Source organism: Tachypleus tridentatus, chromosome 4 (assembly GCF_004210375.1).
Source record: "Tachypleus tridentatus isolate NWPU-2018 chromosome 4, ASM421037v1, whole genome shotgun sequence".
Lineage (NCBI taxonomy): Eukaryota > Metazoa > Arthropoda > Merostomata > Xiphosura > Limulidae > Tachypleus > Tachypleus tridentatus.
In genome coordinates, this window is record NC_134828.1 from 9,123,132 (window position 1) to 9,144,482 (window position 21,351).

Here is a 21,351-nt window from a genome sequence, read left to right on the forward strand (position 1 = left end):
ATATTTAGCTTGCTACTTCCGCATTTAAAATTACCGTACTTTTAATATTTATCTTGCTATTCCGCATTTAAAATTACCGTACTTTTAATATTTATCTTGCTATTCCGCATTTAAAATTACCGTACTTTTAATATTTAGCTTGCTACTCCGCATTTAAAATTACCGTACTTTTAATATTTATCTTGCTATTCCGCATTTAAAATTACCGTACTTTTAATATTTATCTTGCTATTCCGCATTTAAAATTACCGTACTTTTAATATTTATCTTGCTATTCCGCATTTAAAATTACCGTACTTTTAATATTTATCTTGCTATTCCGCATTTAAAATTACCGTACTTTTAATATTTAGCTTGCTACTTCCGCATTTAAAATTACCGTACTTTTAATATTTATCTTGCTATTCCGCATTTAAAATTACCGTACTTTTAATATTTATCTTGCTATTCCGCATTTAAAATTACCGTACTTGTAATATTTAGCTTGCTACTTCCGCATTTAAAATTACCGTACTTTTAATATTTATCTTGCTATTCCGCATTTAAAATTACCGTACTTTTAATATTTATCTTGCTACTTCCGCATTTAAGGTTATCATACTTTTAGTATTAAGGCCTATTACTGCAACAAAAAAATTACCACAATTTTTATATTGAAGCTATAAATAACCATGTTGAACTTTCTGTTCAGTGGTAAAATTGAGACCTTATAACTGAAACATTCACCTGCTAATAAAATACAACCAATGACAAAATCTAGCACTTATGACATTATATTTTACACTGTCTAAGGTTAAATTGTAAATCGTATATTTTATTTGGATCGAATAATGTCAAAGCTTTTAAGAAGCGGTGAAACATGCTTAGGAGGTCCAGATTTTCTATAAAAAAAGAATAAATTATAAATATATAATCTAAATTTGTCTCAGACTGTGTCTTTTAGTTGCACAGCAGTCAACTAGAAGGTTTCTAACGGTAAAATCTAGGGTTCACACGTTTACACAACGTAGACAATACACTAAGTAGTTTTGCGCCTTAAAAAAAAACGCCCCAGATTATACGTAACTGTGAAGACACGGGTGCTTTAAACCTGACTGGCACATTATCTAAACGGTTATAGTAGTCTAAAATGTGTAACTGCTAAATTGTACCAGGCTCGCCAAGCTACAGATGTCCAAGGTTCGAGACGTAATATGTCACTGACTTCGCTCTGCTTTTTCAGCTGTTGTAGGGTTACAAGCGTGACAGATTAGCTCAAGAGTTGGCGGTGGGTGGTGATGACTAGCTGCCTTCCCTCTAGCCTTTCACTGCAAAATTACGGACGGTTAGCGCAGATAGCCCTGGAGTAATTTTGCGCGAAATTCAAAACAAACAAACTGTTTACATTAATTGAGTGTTAAATAATAACGAACATTATCTTGTAGGAAGGATTTACGATAACGACATGGTCTTTCAATTGTGGAATTTTTCTGGATTAAGTTCCATGGTTTTAACCTGTTCAGTGCCGTAGACGAGATAACTCGTCCAAGCCGATCGGTAAGACAGTGCCACAGACGAGTTAATTCGTTCTCAATAATACCTAACTTCAACGCTAGATGCCAGCACCATACATGAATTTGACCTACTTACATATTGATTAACTTTCGATCCAAAATGGCGTCACGAAAAAAGTTACAAAATGAAAAAGCATTAGAGTTGTATTTTGAACTTGGTTCGGAGATGCCGTAGCAGCTGAAATACTTGGCAGTCAACAGGTTAATTTTCTCAAATGTTCCGACAATGAAAGATTTCTTTAACTTATCTATGAAATCCACCATTTTAATTCCATAAAGAATTTGCGTTTTGTGTTCTCTTTAGTTTAACTTCTTCGAGGATAATTTAGATTAAATGTTTTTCGACTTGTTTCAAAAGTAATAATACACATAGTTCACTAGAAAAGCTCGTTAGATACCTCTTTGACCTTAAATTTCCAGACATTACAATAAAGCTAAAAACACTTTAATTCTTTGGATACTTAACGTGTATTTCGTTAAATTATTACTGAAGATACAAAACTTCTTTTCAGATTAATATTACAAACAGATTATGAAGAGCAGCGATTCACTTATGCAACACGTGTTCTAAAAATACAATTTCTTTCTTTAAAAAATAGCTTTGCTGAGCTGTAAATGTTCCATTGCTCTGTTCTGTACTTCTCAGTCGAGGCTCCACAATCAGACGACATTCTGCCCTAAGTAAAAACAGAGAGAGAGAAAAAATAAACAAAAAAGAGGGTTAAGTGCGTTTAATAAACAGATTAAATAAACAAGACGAGTGCAAAAGTTAACATGTGTTGACGAAGACGTCAAATGAAGCGGTTTGTGTTTGTAAGCCTTGTCGTAACGAAAATATCCCAACTTTCCAACGTCTGGTCATTATGAAACTTTTCCGGGTTTTCGGATACGTCACTCTCAGGTTTTTGTAATTTGTATGTGCCTGACAGCCGTATAAGTTTCTCCCCGTTCTTCACCCCTGGTGTTGAAACTTATTAGAATTATTTAACGTTTTCTTCATTATGAAAATGTTGATATAATTTGTAAAAAGATTGGAAGGCTATAATCGTAAGTAGCAATAACATAAGTCTATGGAATCATAACCTTTATACCTCAGAACATTATCAGCTTATATCTCTGATATAAAATTATACGTATACTACCTATATTGTTAAAACATAACAACTTGAATGAACATTAGGCCTAGTGTATAATTACTTTTACTTCCAATTTTTGTAACTGTGGTCTCTAATCTGAGGGTCGCGGTTCGAATCCCCGTCGCACCAAACATGCTCGTACTTTCAGTCGTGAGAGCGTTATAATGTGACGGTCAATCCCACTATTCGTTGGTAAAAGAGTAGCCCAAGAGTTGGCGGTGGGTGGAGATGATTAGTTGCCTTCCCTCTAGTCTTACACTGCTAAATTAGAAACGGCTAGCGCAGATAGCCCTCGAGTAGTTTTGCGCGAAATTCAAGAACAAACAAACTGGGTTTCCATCATCTACTCAAGGACGATGAATTAAATGGGGCACTTGGGGCTGGTACATTTTGTGGGGTTAGATTAAGGAGAGGAGTGACTGGTTAAAGACAACAATAATATAATATACTTGATTGAACACAGAACCAACTCTACGGGTTCAGATGTGGCATTAAGAAAAGGAAGGACTTAAAACGTTAATTAAACTTTTTACTAGAAATATGTTTTAAAATACCCATTGACTGATAAGATATTTTACGTACTTTGTAAGTATCACATTTTAGACAATTCAAACTGTCCGGAGCTTGATATTGGTTTTCATTGGAGAATTCCTGTTAAAATAAAAAAAAAATTGTATACACATATAAAAAACAGAACACGTTGTTGTTTTTAATTAAGCTATCTGTGCTATGCCCGCCACGGGTATCGAACCCCGGATGTTAGCGTTGTAAATCCGTAGACATACCGCTGAGCCACTGGGGGGCAAAACGAGAACAAATTAACAAAACACCAACAAAAACAACAGTACTTCATGTAATAAATGGACCAAGTGATCAGTACGCCCAGTCTGTGATCCCGCAAAACACGCTCCGTACTTTTAGAACGTAGGTGCGTTATAAGTGTGACAGTGAAAATATCCTATTCGGTCAGACAGTAGTGTCCCAAAACTTGGAAGATGGGTGATGGCTGTTGTTGACGAGCTACCTTCCCTTTTATTAGTTTATAATTACAAACGGCAATGTGTGAGTAACCCGTGTGTAACTTTACAGAAAACTTGTCAAAAAAATAGGGGACGCTAAAGTAGCATTCCGTAATATCAGAGTTGAATCGGAATCGTTCAGCGAAGAGATCGCGCATGAGTAAAAAATGAAAAGAATTATATTTCATGCAGGAAGAGGCAAAGAAATTATAAATGGCTGAAAACAGTATTATTGAATATGTATACAAATAAGCTTTAGAAGTTGCTTCTGTGCTCTACGAAAAATACATTCAAGTAAGAGTTATATATCAAACAAGAAAGAATGTGCCTTCCGCTACTTTTACTACATTACAACAGTGAAACAAAGTCTTGATCTGAGAGAAAAACTTCAGTTAACAATTTTATTTTCTCAGGAAAGCCTGACATATTTTTACACGATAATAGTGGTTATCGGGTTTTATTAGCATGGTTATATTATTCACCTGGTGTTATTAACATGATAATACTACTCACCAGATTTTATTAGCATGGTTATATTATTCATCTGGTGTTATTAACATGATAATACTACTCACCAGATTTTATTAGCATGGTTATATTATTCGCCTGGTATTATTAACATGATAATACTAGTCACCAGGTTTTATTAGCATGGTTATATTATTCGCCTGGTGTTATTAACATGATAATACTAGTCACCAAGATTTATTAGCATGGCCATACTATTCACCTGGTGTTATTAACATGATAATACCAGTCACCAGGTTTTATTAGCATGATTATATTATTCCCCTGGTGTTATTAACATGATAATACTAGTCACCAGGTTTTATTAGCATGGTTATATTATTCACCTGGTGTTAATAACATGATAATACTAGTCACCAGGTTTTATTAGCATGGTTATATTATTCACCTGGTGTTAATAACATGATAATACTAGTCACCAAGTTTTATTAGCATGGTCATACTATTCACCTGGTGTTATTAACATGATAATACTACTCACCAGATTTTATTAGCATAGTTATATTATTCACCTGGTGTTATTAACATGATAATACTAGTCACCAAGTTTTATTAGCATGGTTATATTATTCACCTGGTGTTAATAACATGATAATACTAGTCACCAGGTTTTATTAGCATGGTTATATTATTCACCTGGTGTTATTAACATGATAATACTAGTCACCAAGTTTTATTAGCATGGTTATATTATTCACCTGGTGTTATTAACATGATAATACTAGTCACCAAATTTTATTAGCATGGTCATACTATTCACCTGGTGTTATTAACATGATAATACCAGTCACCAGGTTTTATTAGCATGGTCATACTATTCACCTGGTGTTATTAACATGATAATACTACTCACCAGGTTTTATTAGCATGGTTATATTATTCACCTGGTGTTAATAACATGATAATACTAGTCACCAGGTTTTATTAGCATGGTTATATTATTCACCTGGTGTTAATAACATGATAATACTAGTCACCAAGTTTTATTAGCATGGTCATACTATTCACCTGGTGTTATTAACATGATAATACTACTCACCAGATTTTATTAGCATAGTTATATTATTCACCTGGTGTTATTAACATGATAATACTAGTCACCAAGTTTTATTAGCATGGTTATATTATTCACCTGGTGTTAATAACATGATAATACTAGTCACCAGGTTTTATTAGCATGGTTATATTATTCACCTGGTGTTATTAACATGATAATACTAGTCACCAAGTTTTATTAGCATGGTTATATTATTCACCTGGTGTTATTAACATGATAATACTAGTCACCAAATTTTATTAGCATGGTCATACTATTCACCTGGTGTTATTAACATGATAATACTACTCACCAGATTTTATTAGCATGGTTATATTATTCACCTGGTGTTATTAACATGATAATACTAGTCACCAAGTTTTATTAGCATGGTTATATTATTCACCTGGTGTCATTAACATGATAATATTAGACACCAGGATTTATTAGCATGGTTATACTATTCACCTGGTGTTATTAACATGATAATACTAGTCACCAGATTTTATTAGCATGGTTATATTATTCGCCTGGTGTTATTAACATGATAATACTAGTCACCAGGATTTATTAGCATGGTCATACTATTCACCTGGTGTTATTAACATGATAATACTACTCACCAGATTTTATTAGCATGGTTATATTATTCGCCTGGTATTATTAACATGATAATACTACTCACTAGGTTTTATTAGTATGGTTAGATTATTCACCTGGTGTTATTAACATGATAATACCAATCACCAGGTTTTATTAGCATGGTTATATTATTCACCTGGTGTTATTAACATGATAATTGTGGTCATCAGGTTTTATTAGCATGGTTATATTATTCACCTGATGTTATTAACATGATAATACTAGTCATCAAGTTTTATTAGCATGGTTATATTATTCACCTAGTGTTATTAACATGATAATACTTGTCACCAAGTTTTATTAGCATGGTTATAATATTCACCAGTCCCCCAGTAGCATACCGGTATATCTGTAGACTCATACCACTAAAATCCGGGTTTCGTCACCCGTGCTGAGCAAAACGCTCACTGTGTAGCTTTGTGCTGAGTTTCAAACAAATAAGCAAACAAAATATTCTTCATTAAATTATTAAGAACACCTACATGGAACAATGCGAATTTGTTTTGTGAGTACAAGTGTGAAGAAACTATGTTTCATGATTTGAACGTACACTCGTCTAAGACGTTACTTGTAATTTTCTGAAGTTCTAAATTCTGGAACGTGTGAGAAGACTGTGGAATTTTTAAGTGTGAATCTGTCGATAAGTCGTGAACATAAATTAGACCGAAAGAAAGACACGTGGAAGAAAAGCATGGACTTGTTCCCTCAACCCCGAAGCGGAAGAAACCTCAGGTGAGGTACATGTTGAGGTGAAGGTGATTGAGGGAAGAGGTCAAGAGGAAGGGAAGAAATTGAAGATAGAGGGAAGAACAGTGACGTGGACTTCTCTAGGGACAGACCACTCAATGGACGTTCTGATTGGCAATAGAGCAACTTAAAGAAAGATATAAAGGAGTTTGCCTTACGACGTCCTACGTAATTTTCAGTTTGTTTGTTTTCGGAAAATATAATTAAATGTTATTAAAAGTTCTAAAATGTACCCCCCTTCCGTAGAATTCTGACACTAAACACTGGGTTCCGACAACCTGTGGTAGGTAAAGCGCAGTTGGTCCTTTGGGTAGCTTTGTGCTTGCAAAGAAACTAAGAAATAATCTGAAATTATTGACGGCTTGTTTTACAGAAAGTAGATGTCGCTGTATTTAAATTTATTCTACACTAACCTACGATCAGCAAGCCTAAATAAAGCGTATCAGTCATATCATTATTTACAAGTTTGAATAAGGAGACAACAATAATAATTACAGTCAGGCCTGTTTTACTTGTTCGATATAAGGTACTTTAACTATATTTCCATAGCAATCTGTGGGTCCAAATTGAAATTCTAAAGCTTTGGTTCCATCGAAAGGAAGTTTTTGCTACAAAAATTCAATCCAAACATTTCCGTTTAAATAAAAACTTATTTATATATAGCAGTCATGTTAATAAACACCCGTGAACTCCACGTATTAATTATAAATTGAATAACGTGCTACCAAACTGAATAGAACTTTTTATTTAAACAACACAATAAGACAGCGATTGTAGTTAAGCCTAAGAGGTTTATCAAAGAAAGATAATTACGTAAATCAGAAATAAAAATAAGTAAAGCATAGCTTAGATAATTCTATGTTTTAGACTAAATAAGAGCATACAATGTCATCAAACAACTTGGAAAACAAAAACAAAACCTAAATTTTATTTATTATTGTATTCCTATTGGATCATATTTCTAGAAAAGTAAGTTTATTGCGACCACCTGTAAACTTATTTTTAACATTTATTGTTTAAGACATTTTGGATCCATAATAATTAATGCATAATATTTTATTTGCTGCAGCGAATTAGGCTTAATTCATGGTTGGAGTGTAACGCCACTCTTATGTGGATCATCCATATACACAAGACACCTTAGTTTACCTTATTTAATGTAATATTCTACTTTTGTTTTACCAAACGGCACCAACTCCACGTCCATAATGCTCCCAATTTTTGTGTAAGTGGGCCAAAGCTGTTTGGAGAAAAAACGCTATAATATTACTACATAAGATGGAATAATAAATGAACACCTGGGTCCGCTGAACTGCTTCTAAGTAAAATTATGTGATAATGCTTAAGTAAAAAATATGTTATAAGAGTTTCTATACTGAAACACAAAAAGCATAAGCAAATAATGGCTCATAGGAAATAAAAGTTTAGGAACTTCAGACACAGAGTGTTGCCATCTAGTGAATAAAATTGTATTTAATATCAAGTATGATTTTAAGATAGAAAATATAATGCAAGGCTACGGATGCTATCGAGAGTACACGGTTATACACCTATCTATAAAACAACAAATAATGATAATAAATACAAATCAATTTAAATGTAATATGTTATCTGTACCTAATATTTGTTCATGTTCATATTGAAAATATCTCATCTTGACATTACACCTATGAACTATTTGGTTGGCATAAGTTTTGTTCTCATCTGTTACCAAAAACTTTCGAAATGAAAACAGACGAAAAAAGACCTTTATTTTTTATTATTATTTACATTATTCTAAAATTAAGAGCAAATATTTTTCCCACCCAAGTTCAATAGAACTTGTCGGAAAGAAAAATAACAGCTTTTCACCTTGTTTTCGACTTACTTCTCGCCCCATGTTGACTCAACGGTAAGTCTGAAGGCTTAACGCTCACCCATGATAAGCAGAACGCAGATTTCTCATTGTGTAACTTTGGGCTTCAGAAAAATAAAGAAACTTCTAATATTATGAATGAATTCATCTCATTTCATGTGAATTATTACAATATTTACAGCTCTATAAAAACAAATCAATTTTTTACGCTTGTCACAGGGGCGGGTTACGAATAGACTTATCTCAATCCACTTGTAAAAGAACAGCTAGATCTTCAAGACAAGCCTTCCAAGTTTCCATTTCTTCATTTGTTTAAAATCTAACAGCTAAGCACGTGAGATTTTCTACATCCTTTAAAATCCATCGACGTCAGAGTACGATTACGCAATCTCTTTCATCATTGGTTAAATGAATTTTTTTTAAACCTTATTCGTCGAACATTTGTCGTGTACTTTATTTCAAGCTCTTTCGTGATTTTGCTACAAATTGAAACCCACATCAAACATCATCTACCAATTGTTCTACCTTTTATATAGACGCAAACATATACTAGTGACATGGCTAATTATTCTACATGAGGATAAATACTGGATTTAGACTGTTTAGGTTATACTTAGGTAAGAACATTACACTCAATATACTGGATATTAGTTTGCTATAATATCAAAGGAACAGAAAGCCTTTGTAACGTGACACAATTTAAAACCATTCTGCAAACAACTGTTTGTCAAAACCTGCAATACTGGATGTATATACCACACTCTTACTGTGTGTATATATATATATATATATATATATACACTATAATCTTACTGGATACATATATATACACACACCATACTCTTACTATGTGTATGGCCCGGCATGACTAAACGTGTTAAGGCGTGCGACTCGTAATCTGAGGGTCGCGGGTTCGCATCCCCTTCGCACCAAACATGCTCGCCCTTTCAGCCGTGAGGGCGTTATAATGTGACGGTCAATCCTACTATTCGTTGGTAAAAGAGTAGCCCAAGAGTTGGCGGTGGGTGGTGATGACTAGCTGCCTTCCCTCTAGTCTTACACTGATAAATTAGGGACGGCTAGCACAGATAGCCCTCTTGTAGCTTTGTGCGAAATTCCAAAAACAAACAAACAAACATACTATGTGTATATATGCATACACATACCATACTATTACTGTGTATATATACGAGGTCTGTTCAAAAAATACGCGGACTGTTTGAATTGCGCGGCTCCAGTTGGTTCCAGGGGAATCCGCTTGGTGTCGCTAGGTTCGCACATATCAGCTAATTACGACACCATTTCCCGATTGCAGATATCTTCATTTGTGTATTAGCTACGCGGTTTTAAGTGAAGTGCGATTTTTTCGTTTGGCGGATTTCAGAATGAATGACCTGAAGGAGCAACGACTTGCTGTGAAATTTTGTGTTAAACTTGGAAAATCTGCGACTGAAACTTTTGCTATGCTTAACACGGCTTACGGTGATGTTGATATGAAGCGTACGGCATGTTTCAAGTGGCATGAACGTTTTAAGGATGGTCGACAATCCATTGAAGATGGACGTCCTTCCACGTCAACTGACGACCCACACGTCGACAAAATCAACACCCTGGTGCGGGCAAATCGACGTCTGACTGTCAGGGAGCTTGCTGAAGAGTGTGGGATATCAGTTGGATCTTGTTACGAGATTTTGACCGAAAAATTGAAGATGCACCGCATTGCTGCGAAATTTGTGCCTCAGAACTCGTGAGTGTTTGGCCAAACACTCGATCACTGTTCTTCCCCACCCTCCCTATTCCTGACCTTGCTCCTTGCGATTTTTTCTTGTTCCCCAAACTCAAAAGACCCTTGAAAGAAAGAAGTTTTGAGACGATTCCCGAGATTAAGGCAAATGCGACGAAGGAGCTGGAGGACATTACAAAAGAAGCGTACCAGGACTGTTTCAACAAGTGGAAACACCGTTGGGATAAGTGTGTGCCTTGGGGAGGAGAGTACTTTGATGGGGGCCCAGACCTGTAACTTCTAAATAAAGTACATTTTGTTTTATGACGTCAGTCCGCGTATTTTTTTAACAGCCCTCGTATATACACTCGTAACATACTATTACTGTGTATGTGTATATATATATATACATATACCACACACTTCCTGTGTGTATATGTACATACCATACTTTCACTGTGTATATATATATATATATATATATACTGTTGTTTACTTTCTATCATTCAGGTTAAACACATGACTCTACATGACTATTGTTTACTTTCTATCCTTCAGGTTAAACACATGACTCTACATGACTATTGTTTACTTTCTATTCGTCAGGTTAAAGATATGATTCTACATGACTGTTGTTTACTTTCTATTCGTCAGGTTAAAGATATGATTCTACATGACTATTGTATACTTTCTATTCGTCAGGTTAAAGATATGATTCTACATGACTATTGTTTACTTTCTATTCGTCAGGTTAAAGATATGATTCTACATGACTGTTGTTTACTTTCTATTCGTCAGGTTAAAGATATGATTCTACATGACTATTGTTTACTTTCTATTCGTCAGGTTAAAGATATGATTCTACATGACTGTTGTTTACTTTCTATTCGTCAGGTTAAAGATATGATTCTACATGACTGTTGTTCACTTTCTATTCGTCAGGTTAAAGATATGATTCTACATGACTGTTGTTTACTTTCTATTCGTCAGGTTAAAGATATGATTCTACATGACTGTTGTTCACTTTCTATTCGTCAGGTTAAAGATATGATTCTACATGACTGTTGTTCACTTTCTACCCTTCAGGTTAAAGGTATGATTCTACATGACTGTTGTTCACTTTCTATTCGTCAGGTTAAAGATATGATTCTACATGCCTGTTGTTCACTTTCTATCCTTCGAATGAAAAGTACGACTCTCTATGCTTGTTGTTTACTATTTTCCTTTAGATGAAATTTATAATTCTAAATACCTGTTGTTGTTTTTTTACTTTGTTTCAAATAAAAGATATTATTCGGCATGGCTGCTGTTTACTTTCCTACAGATGAAAGATGTTATTCTATGTGCTTGTTGTCTACTATTTGTTTGTGATGAAAGATATGATTCTTTGTGCTACGCGACGTCGACTTGTTTGACTTTTAATCACATGTGTGAAACTAAATCTGTGAATTATCGTTTTTGAAAATGTAAAAAAGCTTTATGTATAGAAATCCTGTGTTGTCTAATATGACATGTATATGTGTGAACAGTTAGCCCTATAACTCTAAGCAAATATTCAAAAATAGAGATGTTGGTAAATTGTAAATTTCCTGTTAGACTTTAGCGTCCCCTACCTTCAAAATAATTACAGTATTTAGGCTTATATATTTAGAAGAAGAAAAAAATATTGATTTAGAAATGCGGCCTAAATACCCAAGAACAAAAACACAAATGTGTAAATACAAATGCATTAAGATTCCTGACATTGTTTTCACAAGCGTTATAACCATATTAATTCTATTGCACACGCCTACTTGCCATTGTTTCGCTTGAAGTTACGTTCATGTCTTTGTGGAAGCCACGTGATTGGTATAACTGATATCTTATTTGCAAAACAAAAACCGGTAACAATATAATGACTAATAACTATAATTTAATTATTTCTACATCAATGGGTGAAAATTTAAAAAACAAAAATTGTATTTAAATTCGACAATAGATTGCATGTTGCATGTGTGTGATTTGTACACTCGTAATAATTACATATACTAATATTCAATTAATTCTTTTTCTGAGAAATAAGAAAAGACGAAACAATTACGAATGTGATTTCAAATACTTTCAGTCCTTGGCTAAAAATGGAATGAAATATTTTACTCTGATATATAACATCTATAGATGGCGACACCGTCGATTAGCGAAATACTTCTGAAAGTTAGTTTTCGCTCGAGTTTGGGTTTAACTTTCATCGAGTCAAAGTTGTTCCATTTAGTTTTTTTTTAGGCATAATCAAAAGAGTTGAATGTTTTTCAAAACTCAAACAAACATGAAAGATGTACGACAGTCTATAAACTGTGGACACAAAATGCCTAATTATATATAAATAATATAACAGAGGTCTGCTATACATACTTATTTTAATATATTAGTTAATGGAGGTTAGGTCTACCAAACATAGTGTAATTATAATGGTTCTGAACTTTTGCTAAAATTAAACACGATGCTTATTTGCTTTGAAACCTTTTGTATTTTGCACTTTGAAAGACTATGAAATACACTTTAGAATTACGTGTGTGTATATAGGTATATACACAAAATCGTTTGGATGAAATATTTTGAGCGAAAATATTATAGAATGTAGCTTCCTTTTCAAGGCAACGGGTGCAAATTTTTTCTTTTATCTTGACAGATGACACTTCGGTAAGGTAGACAAATAGATTTATTAATGTTCTCATCACTGGTTGTGTTATATTACACAGAACACCTTAAATGGCGAGGACCACGAACCCTCTTTGTCAGGAGGAAGAGAAATCTAGCAATAATAATAAAAATTGGATCTCAAGTATCGCTACTATAAAACCAGAGAGAATTGTAGGGTTATTTGTTTTTAAAGAAGAAGATAAAAGGAAATGATTTCACTAGATAATACGTCACCAGGTGGCGTAAAGTTATATGTCCAAAGTATTTATTGTTATCTGTTTAAAGATAAACGTATATGTACTTTAAACGGGTTCAGCTTATAGTATTACACATATCAAACACTGTGTGACTCTATTCTGTCCTCGTGGAAAGCGCCAAGCCATCGGCGTTTCATTCCCTTCCCGTGTCTCGTTACCACGGAGATTGAGAGATGAGACTGAACTATTGTCTTCCCTTGATCTTCTCTGGGACGTCTGAAAATGTGTAGCAAAAAAAGATAAAAAATAATTAACATCCGTCAATATATTTTTTTTAAATAAACGAGAGTAATGTAAACTATAGAACAAAAACAACATTTCTATCCACAATTGAACATTGAATAGTTGTTCTAAAAATATAAAATTGAATAAGCCTTTTCGTGAGAATAAAACAGTAAGATTATTAAAGATTCCTCTGTAAAAATCATATTAATATATCCTTTACGGATGTTACATTTACACCACGTGATCAATGCCGGATTGAGGATTTTATCTGCCCTAATCTTTTCAAGACAGAACTTCTACGTGAAAGCTTTATAAGTCATAGCGTGAGGCTCTGGGCATTAGCCCAGTAAACTTATGCCTTAATCCGGGGTTGCACGTTATAATAGTAGTTAAATAGGGTAATCAGTGATTCTTAACTCTCTACACATTTCAACACGTGGGGTTAAACTACTTAAAAACTGAAATGTTTGATCTCAAATAAAGATTTTTTCTATTATTAAAAAAGGAAAAGAATAAAAATTTGGTTTTCATAGCCGACAAACATTCTCTAACAGCGTTTTGATAGCCGACAAACATTCTCTAACAGCGTTTTGATAGCCGACAAACATTCTCTAACAGCGACTGCATATTTTGGTATCGTGCAAAGAACAATAATATGGCGCTCTTCAGTCCTCCCAAGACACGACCTACATGGGGGGTAGGGAGGGGTTAATGGGAGAATACGTGGGTTATTGGTTACTTCTCTGAGGCTGTTAATCAACCCCACACTTTCAAACGTGGGATCGTTATAAGAGTAACAATAATTACTGTTGAAGTATAGGAGCAAGTGCTGCTCCTGATTGTCCTTCCTCTGTCCAGCAGGAGTTGCTTTACAGTTCAAGTTTAAAATATCAAATACTACAACATTTAAAAAAAAAAAACTTCTTTCTTCACTGTACTTCCAATATATCACTTTCAATAAGAAATGTATATATGTCAGGTCATCCCATAAGTAATGTCCGAAAATGTAATACAGAAAGTGCATCATCATTTATGTCTTTGTAGAAGGTTTTAATAACTAAAATACGTAGTAGGACGTGTATAAAAATGTTCAGACAAATAAAAGAAACTAACCCAACTACACTTTTTCAGATCATTAATTAAATAAACCCTTATGAAGATGGATGTGTCTGAGGAGCACATTAGACATATAATACTTTATGAGTTTAAAAAAGGCAATAGTGCAGCAGAAACTACACGAAACATTCAAGGTGTTTATGGTGCGGAGTCTCTCAATGAAAGAAAATGTTGAAAGTGGTTTCAAAAGTTCAGATCAGGTGACTACAACTTAAGTGATGCGCTACCATTCAGGTCATCCTGCTGAGTTTAATGATGACTTGCTGCTAGCTACACTTGATGAAGATTGTGTTGTAACAGTTGAAAAACTGGCACAGAAGTTTAATTCAAACTATTCAACAGTTTACCGTCATCTGTAACAGCTTGGAAAGGTGTCGAAACTTAGTATATAGGTCCAACATGATTTAACAAAAACCGACCTTAGAGCAAGAGAGGATATTTGCACGTAACTCACCTTTTTTGGACAAATTAGTGACTGGAGACGAAAAATGGATATATTATAAAAATGTTAAACGCCGTATACAATGGCTCAGTGCAGGTAAACTCGCTAAAGCAGAGCCCAAAATGGACCTCCACCCTAGGAAATTCTTGTTAGACGTTTGGTGGGATATTGTTGGTGTGATCCACTTTGAGTTGCTGCCACTCAATGTAACAATTACATCAGACTTCTATTGTCAACAGTTAGAGCACTTGAATGTTGCACTGAAAGAAAAGAGGCCTGCTTTGATCAATCGTAAAGGTGTTGTGTTACACCAGGATAATGTACGGCCCCATACAGCAAGGATCACATCTGTAAAGATTGAAGAACTAGATTTGGAAAAACTTCCATATCCTCCTTATTCTCCAGACCTTGTCACATCTGATTATCATCTATTGAGGATACCAAAGCTACCCTCTCTCCACTATTTTCCTCCAAACCCCATTAATTTTATAGAAGTGACATTCAGAAGCTTGTGAATCGTTGGCAGGAAGTAATTAATAATAATGGAACATATATTATTGATTAAATAACATTAAAAGCGTTTGAAATCCTTTCTCTTTTTCTGATCCTAAAATCAGACATTACTTAAGGGATGACCTGATACAAAGGTTACCTCTTCTGAGCTAGTTGGTCCACCTTCTGTGTTAATTGATCGAGTCCAGAATTCTGAGGCAACTGTGGCTCTTGGCGGTGAATAAAGTTTTGCTTGCGTATGTGACGCCCTCTGTGGAACCGCACAGGAAACATAATACAAAATTCTTTCGATGATGTCATTAAATCTTTGCTCCCAGTCAGCCTGTCTCCCACTTCCACCATGCCCTCCGATTCCTATGTTTCAATTCGCAATTGTAAATTATATAGATCGTTGTTAATTGTCCAATAAAGTTAAAATTAAATTACGACAGCCATTTTAACATCAGAAATATTTAAGCTTGAGCGACGAACATCATTTTCGGTTATTTAAACTTTAGATATCGTGGTATTTTGTCTGGAAGAGTTGATACACTTTTATCGGTTTGTTAATGTCGTGGAAATGAATATATTTTGCATTGGTGAAAAAAAAATCACAGATTAATGTATTATTTTACAGATTCAGTAAATTCATACGTTTTTAAATTTAAAAATCTATAGAGCTGTAGTACTGAACGTATAATAAAAAGTTTTAGCTGAAAATAGAATTCTGGTTCTGGAAGAAAGCTGTCATATTGTCAAACATTTCTTACCACACAAGTCAACATACACCAGTGAACTAAGTACTATTGCCAGAGGTCCTGGGGGAGGCCACGGAGTTGGCTCCATCATCACCGGAATAATGGGTTTTCTTAAAACATCAGCTAAGCTGGCTTCACGAGAGCACGTGGGAGAGGCTGCATATCGCGGTGTTAGACAGCAGATCACTACCTGGTAATAAAGGATTAGACGTATTTCACTTTCAGTTAGATTTCTAGAAACTACATAATGGACGATTCCCCTAAGAACAACCCCTTCAAAATATATTCAATTAGCAATAATATAAATTTGTTTTAAAAGACTAAAGAGAAGGCAGCTAGTCATCACCATCCAATGAAGAGTGGGGTTAATAGTAACATTACAACGCCCTCACGACCGAAAGGATACGCATGTTTGAGGGTACGGGGATTCGAACTCGCGACTCTCAAATTGCAAGTCAAACGCCCTAACCACCTGGTCATACCAGGCCTTGTTACAATGTAGTACAAAATTACATTTGCTTAGAGCATGCTGTAAAACCTCCTGTTTGAAGCTGGTCTAAGCGTTCGTCTAAACTTCTAAAGCATAGGTAACACATACTGGCCACTTTTTTTATATAATTCTTTTACAATAAAGTGTTTGTTTAAAGTATTTGTAACCATATTAGACACTTTTTTTTTCATAATGATTTAAAATAAACTGTTTTAAAGCACATGTAACCAACCATATTAGACACTTTTTTCCTACTCGAATTTGATAATAATTTTGATTGTTAACAATTCGTATAAAACAGTCTCTCTAGCTACTTCATGTCTCGAGACAGTAGAAGGGAGTATTCTACAGAATGACCACCAACAGTTATGTTTTGCAAAACCAACCTTTGCTCCACTTATTCCTTCATAAATCTTTCCGTAGAGAGAGTCTCCACCACCAAGCTGCCCAACGTCCATCCAACAAGGATAACCAGCGAGTTCCAGCCTTCTTCGAAGTTCAAGTACAGTTTCTTGAGATTCCCACTGGTAACTAATAAATACAGGTGGACCAGGAAACTCAGGATCTGCAGAAAAGTTGAATTGTATCTGCAGTTTAATCAAAAACAAGCATAACAGTAATAATAGGTTCTGAATAGAGAAGGTTAAAATCCAGTAAATATAAAAATTGTAGTAAAAACCACGTGTTATGTATTATAATTTATCTAGGACGAATCACCCATTTATTTTGTTACGTACAATACGTATTACGATTTCAAATAACCAGAAATATGTATTTGAATTTAAAAGCTAATTCAAAATCGATATATAATAAATTTATGGTTCTTACCATTCTTTCTTAACACGACTATATTTTAATATACAAACAATAATACGACTTTAATAACAGTTATTTCAAATAGCTATTAAAAGTATTGGTTTATAGAAGTTTTAGAAACTTAGAAACTATACTGAGTCTTCTGTCTGGTCTAAAACTGAATATTTTATCGACGTTCCAGGTTCACGACGAGCAAATTAATTCTGGTTTGATAATGTTACGCCTTACTTAAGCTAGCTAGCTTTGTTGGCAGCTTATAAGCTGCCTTTTTACAGACGAAGATATTTAATATCCATGTAGAAATACTAACGTCCAAACTTAGTTCACTGAAGTTGAACAGTTTGTAGTGTACGAAATCTAGAAAACGTTCCTAGTCAAAATCTCTGGTTTCCCGATTAATATGCTAGCTTTTACACCAATTAGACGAGATTCTTGAACGTTCAACAATATTCGACGACACGCTAGAGTTTTGCAAAAGATATATTGTTGATTCTTTCTCTCGAAAAGCTTCTACAAATTTGGAGTAAAAGCAGGACTCGCGCATTACACAACTAATAATATACATCACGTGCATCGAAATGAAACAAACGTGGGCACTAAAATAAATGTATGACAGTAAATCTGTTACAGATGTTAGACTGAAGCTGTTTCTTTTTCAAGTTTCGGTTGACTGGTCCATGATGAACATCAACTTTACATGTGCAAAGATAACGGTCCGGCCTCTTTCTTCCACGTGCTCATTTAGAGACACACTAATAGTCAAATAAAGAAAAGTGTCAGAAAATTATATGCAGCATAAAATTATTTTTATTAGCGGCTTACGGTCACGCTTCGTTTATTTATTGATGTTTTTCTAATCAACAAACGAATATATGAATAAATATTCTGATTCACTCCTGGATTGTTTGTTTGATACTCGAGGGCTATCTGCGCTAGCCGTCCTTAATTTAGCAGTGTAAGACTAGAGGGAAGGCAGCTAGTCATCACCACCCACCGCCAACTCTTGGGCTACTCTTTTACCAACGAATAGTGGGATTGACCGTAACATTATAACGCCCCCACAGCTGAAAGGGAGAGCATGTTTGGTGCGACCGCGATTCGAACCCGCGACCCTCGGATAACAAGTCGAACGCCTTAACACTCTTGGCCATGCCGGGCCTCACTCCTGTAACTACCACTCTTCATTAGTACCCTCAGATTAGGATAAAACTAGAATTATTTATCAATTCTTACTTTAAAATAGTTCATTTTATACATTTCACTGCATGTTTAAATTGGCACTAGCTCACTTATCTCTAGTTTAATTTTATAATAGCAAAAGACATGTATTGACGACAATCCTTTGGACGGCTGTTTATCTTGTACTTGTGATATTTTCAATATATTGATTTATCTCTTTTTAAACTTCACGTACTTCGGATTTACTAAAATTTCAAACTTTTGACAAATCATTACCGACGATGTAAGAATTTTTTATTTAATAACAACTAGTATTCACTTAAATATCAAAGTTTTAACAAGTAAACAACAACAATACAAGCATTTTTTATTTAATAAAAATTGGTATTCACCAAAACTACAGCCTTCTAACAAACTACCAACAACAATAAAAATATTTTTTATTTAATAAAAGCTGGTATTCACCAAAACTACAGCCTTCTAACAAACTACCAACAACAATACAAACATTTTTTATTTAATAAAAGCTGGTATTCACCAAAACTACAGACTTCTAACAAACTACCAACAACAATACAAACATTTTTATTTAATAAAAGCTGGTATTCACCAAAACTACAGACTTCTAACAAACTACCAACAACAATACAAACATTTTTATTTAATAAAAGCTGGTATTCACCAAAACTACAGACTTCTAACAAACTACCAACAACAATAAAAACATTTTTTATTTAATAAAAGCTGGTATTCACCAAAACTACAGACTTCTAACAAACTACCAACAACAATACAAACATTTTTATTTAATAAAAGCTGGTATTCACCAAAACTACAGCCTTCTAACAAACTACCAACAACAATAAAAACATTTTTTTTTATTTAATAAAAGCTGGTATTCACCAAAACTACAGCCTTCTAACAAACTACCAACAACAATACAAACATTTTTATTTAATAAAAGCTGGTATTCACCAAAACTACAGACTTCTAACAAACTACCAACAACAATAAAAACATTTTTATTTAGTAAAAGCTGGCAACTACTGAATTTTGTTTCCTATTTCTTTAAGTATATTCTTATGTGACAAGAAACATGATATTTATAAATGTGACAAGAAACATTGTGATATTTATAAATGTGACAAGAAACATTGTGATATTTATAAAGAGGCCTTTGTTCACTTTATTCATATTAATATTTTATTAACACGTCCTTTTGGTACAGATCGAACAACCGCTTACTAACTATTCTCAGCCTGTCATGATCAGGTGGGTAAAGGCGTTCAATTAGTAATCTGAGGGTCGCGGGTTCGAATCCCGATTTCGCCAAACATGCTCGCCCTTTCAACCGTGGGGGCGTTATGTGACGATAATCTCACTATTTGTTGGTAAAAATAGTAGCCCAAGAGTTGGCGGTGGGTGGTGATGACTAGCTGCCTTCCCTCTAGTCTTACACTGCTAAGTTAGGGACGGCTAGCGCAGATAGCCCTTGTGTAGCTTTGCGTGATATTCAAACAAACTATTTTTAATGTTAAGCCTTTATTTATCTAGTGTATAGTATCCAGGTTTTGTGTTTTTGATTGGTGATTAAAAAAAAAACCTTTTACAACGGAACTGGTTTTATTGTGATAAAACTACATACATCTACTACATACATCTCGTACATACATCTACTACATACATCTCGTACATACATCTACTACATACATCTACTACATACATCTAGTACATACATCTAGTACATACATCTACTACATACATCTAGTACATACATCTAGTACATACATCTACTACATACATCTAGTACATACATCTACTACATACATCTAGTACATACATCTACTACATACATCTACTACATACATCTCGTACATACATCTACTACATACATCTACTACATACATTTACTACATACATCTACTACATACATCTAGTACATACATCTAGTACATACATCTAGTACATACATCTAGTACATACATCTACTACATACATCTAGTACATACATCTACTACATACATCTAGTACATACATCTACTACATACATCTAGTACATACATCTACTACATACATGTAGTACATACATTTACTACATACATTTACTACATACATCTCGTACATACATCTAGTACATACATCTCGTACATACATCTAGTACATACATCTAGTACATACATCTACTACATACATCTAGTACATACATTTACTACATACATCTAGAACATACATCTAGTACATACATTTACCACATACATCTAGTACATACATCTACTAGATACATCTAGTACATACATCTAGTACATACATTTACCACATACATCTACTACATACATCTAGTACATACATTTACTACACACATGTAGTACATACATCTCGTACATACATCTAGTACATACATCTAGTACATACATCTACTAAATACATCTAGTACATACATCTACTACATACATCTAGTACATACATCTACTACATACATCTACTACATACATCTAGTACATACATCTACTACATACATCTAGTACATACATTGAGTTGGCGGTGGGTGGTGATGACTAGCTGCCTTCCCTCTAGTCTTACACTGCTAAGTTAGGGACGGCTAGCGCAGATAGCCCTTGTGTAGCTTTGCGTGATATTCAAACAAACTATTTTTAAAGT

The 21,351-nt window shown here is 34.2% G+C and overlaps 1 protein-coding gene across 4 annotated transcripts in view; it reads right to left on the reverse strand.

Annotated features, from left to right (window-relative positions):
* The window catches only part of LOC143248537 (uncharacterized), a 211,190-nt gene that overhangs the window by 35,606 nt on the left and 154,233 nt on the right, over positions 1–21,351 (reverse strand). For 2 of the 4 annotated variants that reach the window (XM_076496962.1, XM_076496961.1), the window contains exons 20-23: positions 17,085–17,263; positions 16,221–16,398; positions 15,611–15,825; positions 12,920–13,391 (exon numbers count right to left, since the gene is read on the reverse strand). The exons of 1 other annotated variant lie outside the window; for it this stretch is intronic. In XM_076496962.1, the coding sequence (XP_076353077.1) occupies positions 13,236–13,391; positions 15,611–15,825; positions 16,221–16,398; positions 17,085–17,263 (728 nt within the window). In that variant the 3' untranslated portion in view covers positions 12,920–13,235. Of the gene's footprint in view, positions 1–12,919; positions 13,392–15,610; positions 15,826–16,220; positions 16,399–17,084; positions 17,264–21,351 lie in introns of those variants that run through there. One more of the 4 variants, XM_076496964.1, reaches the window with a different exon arrangement.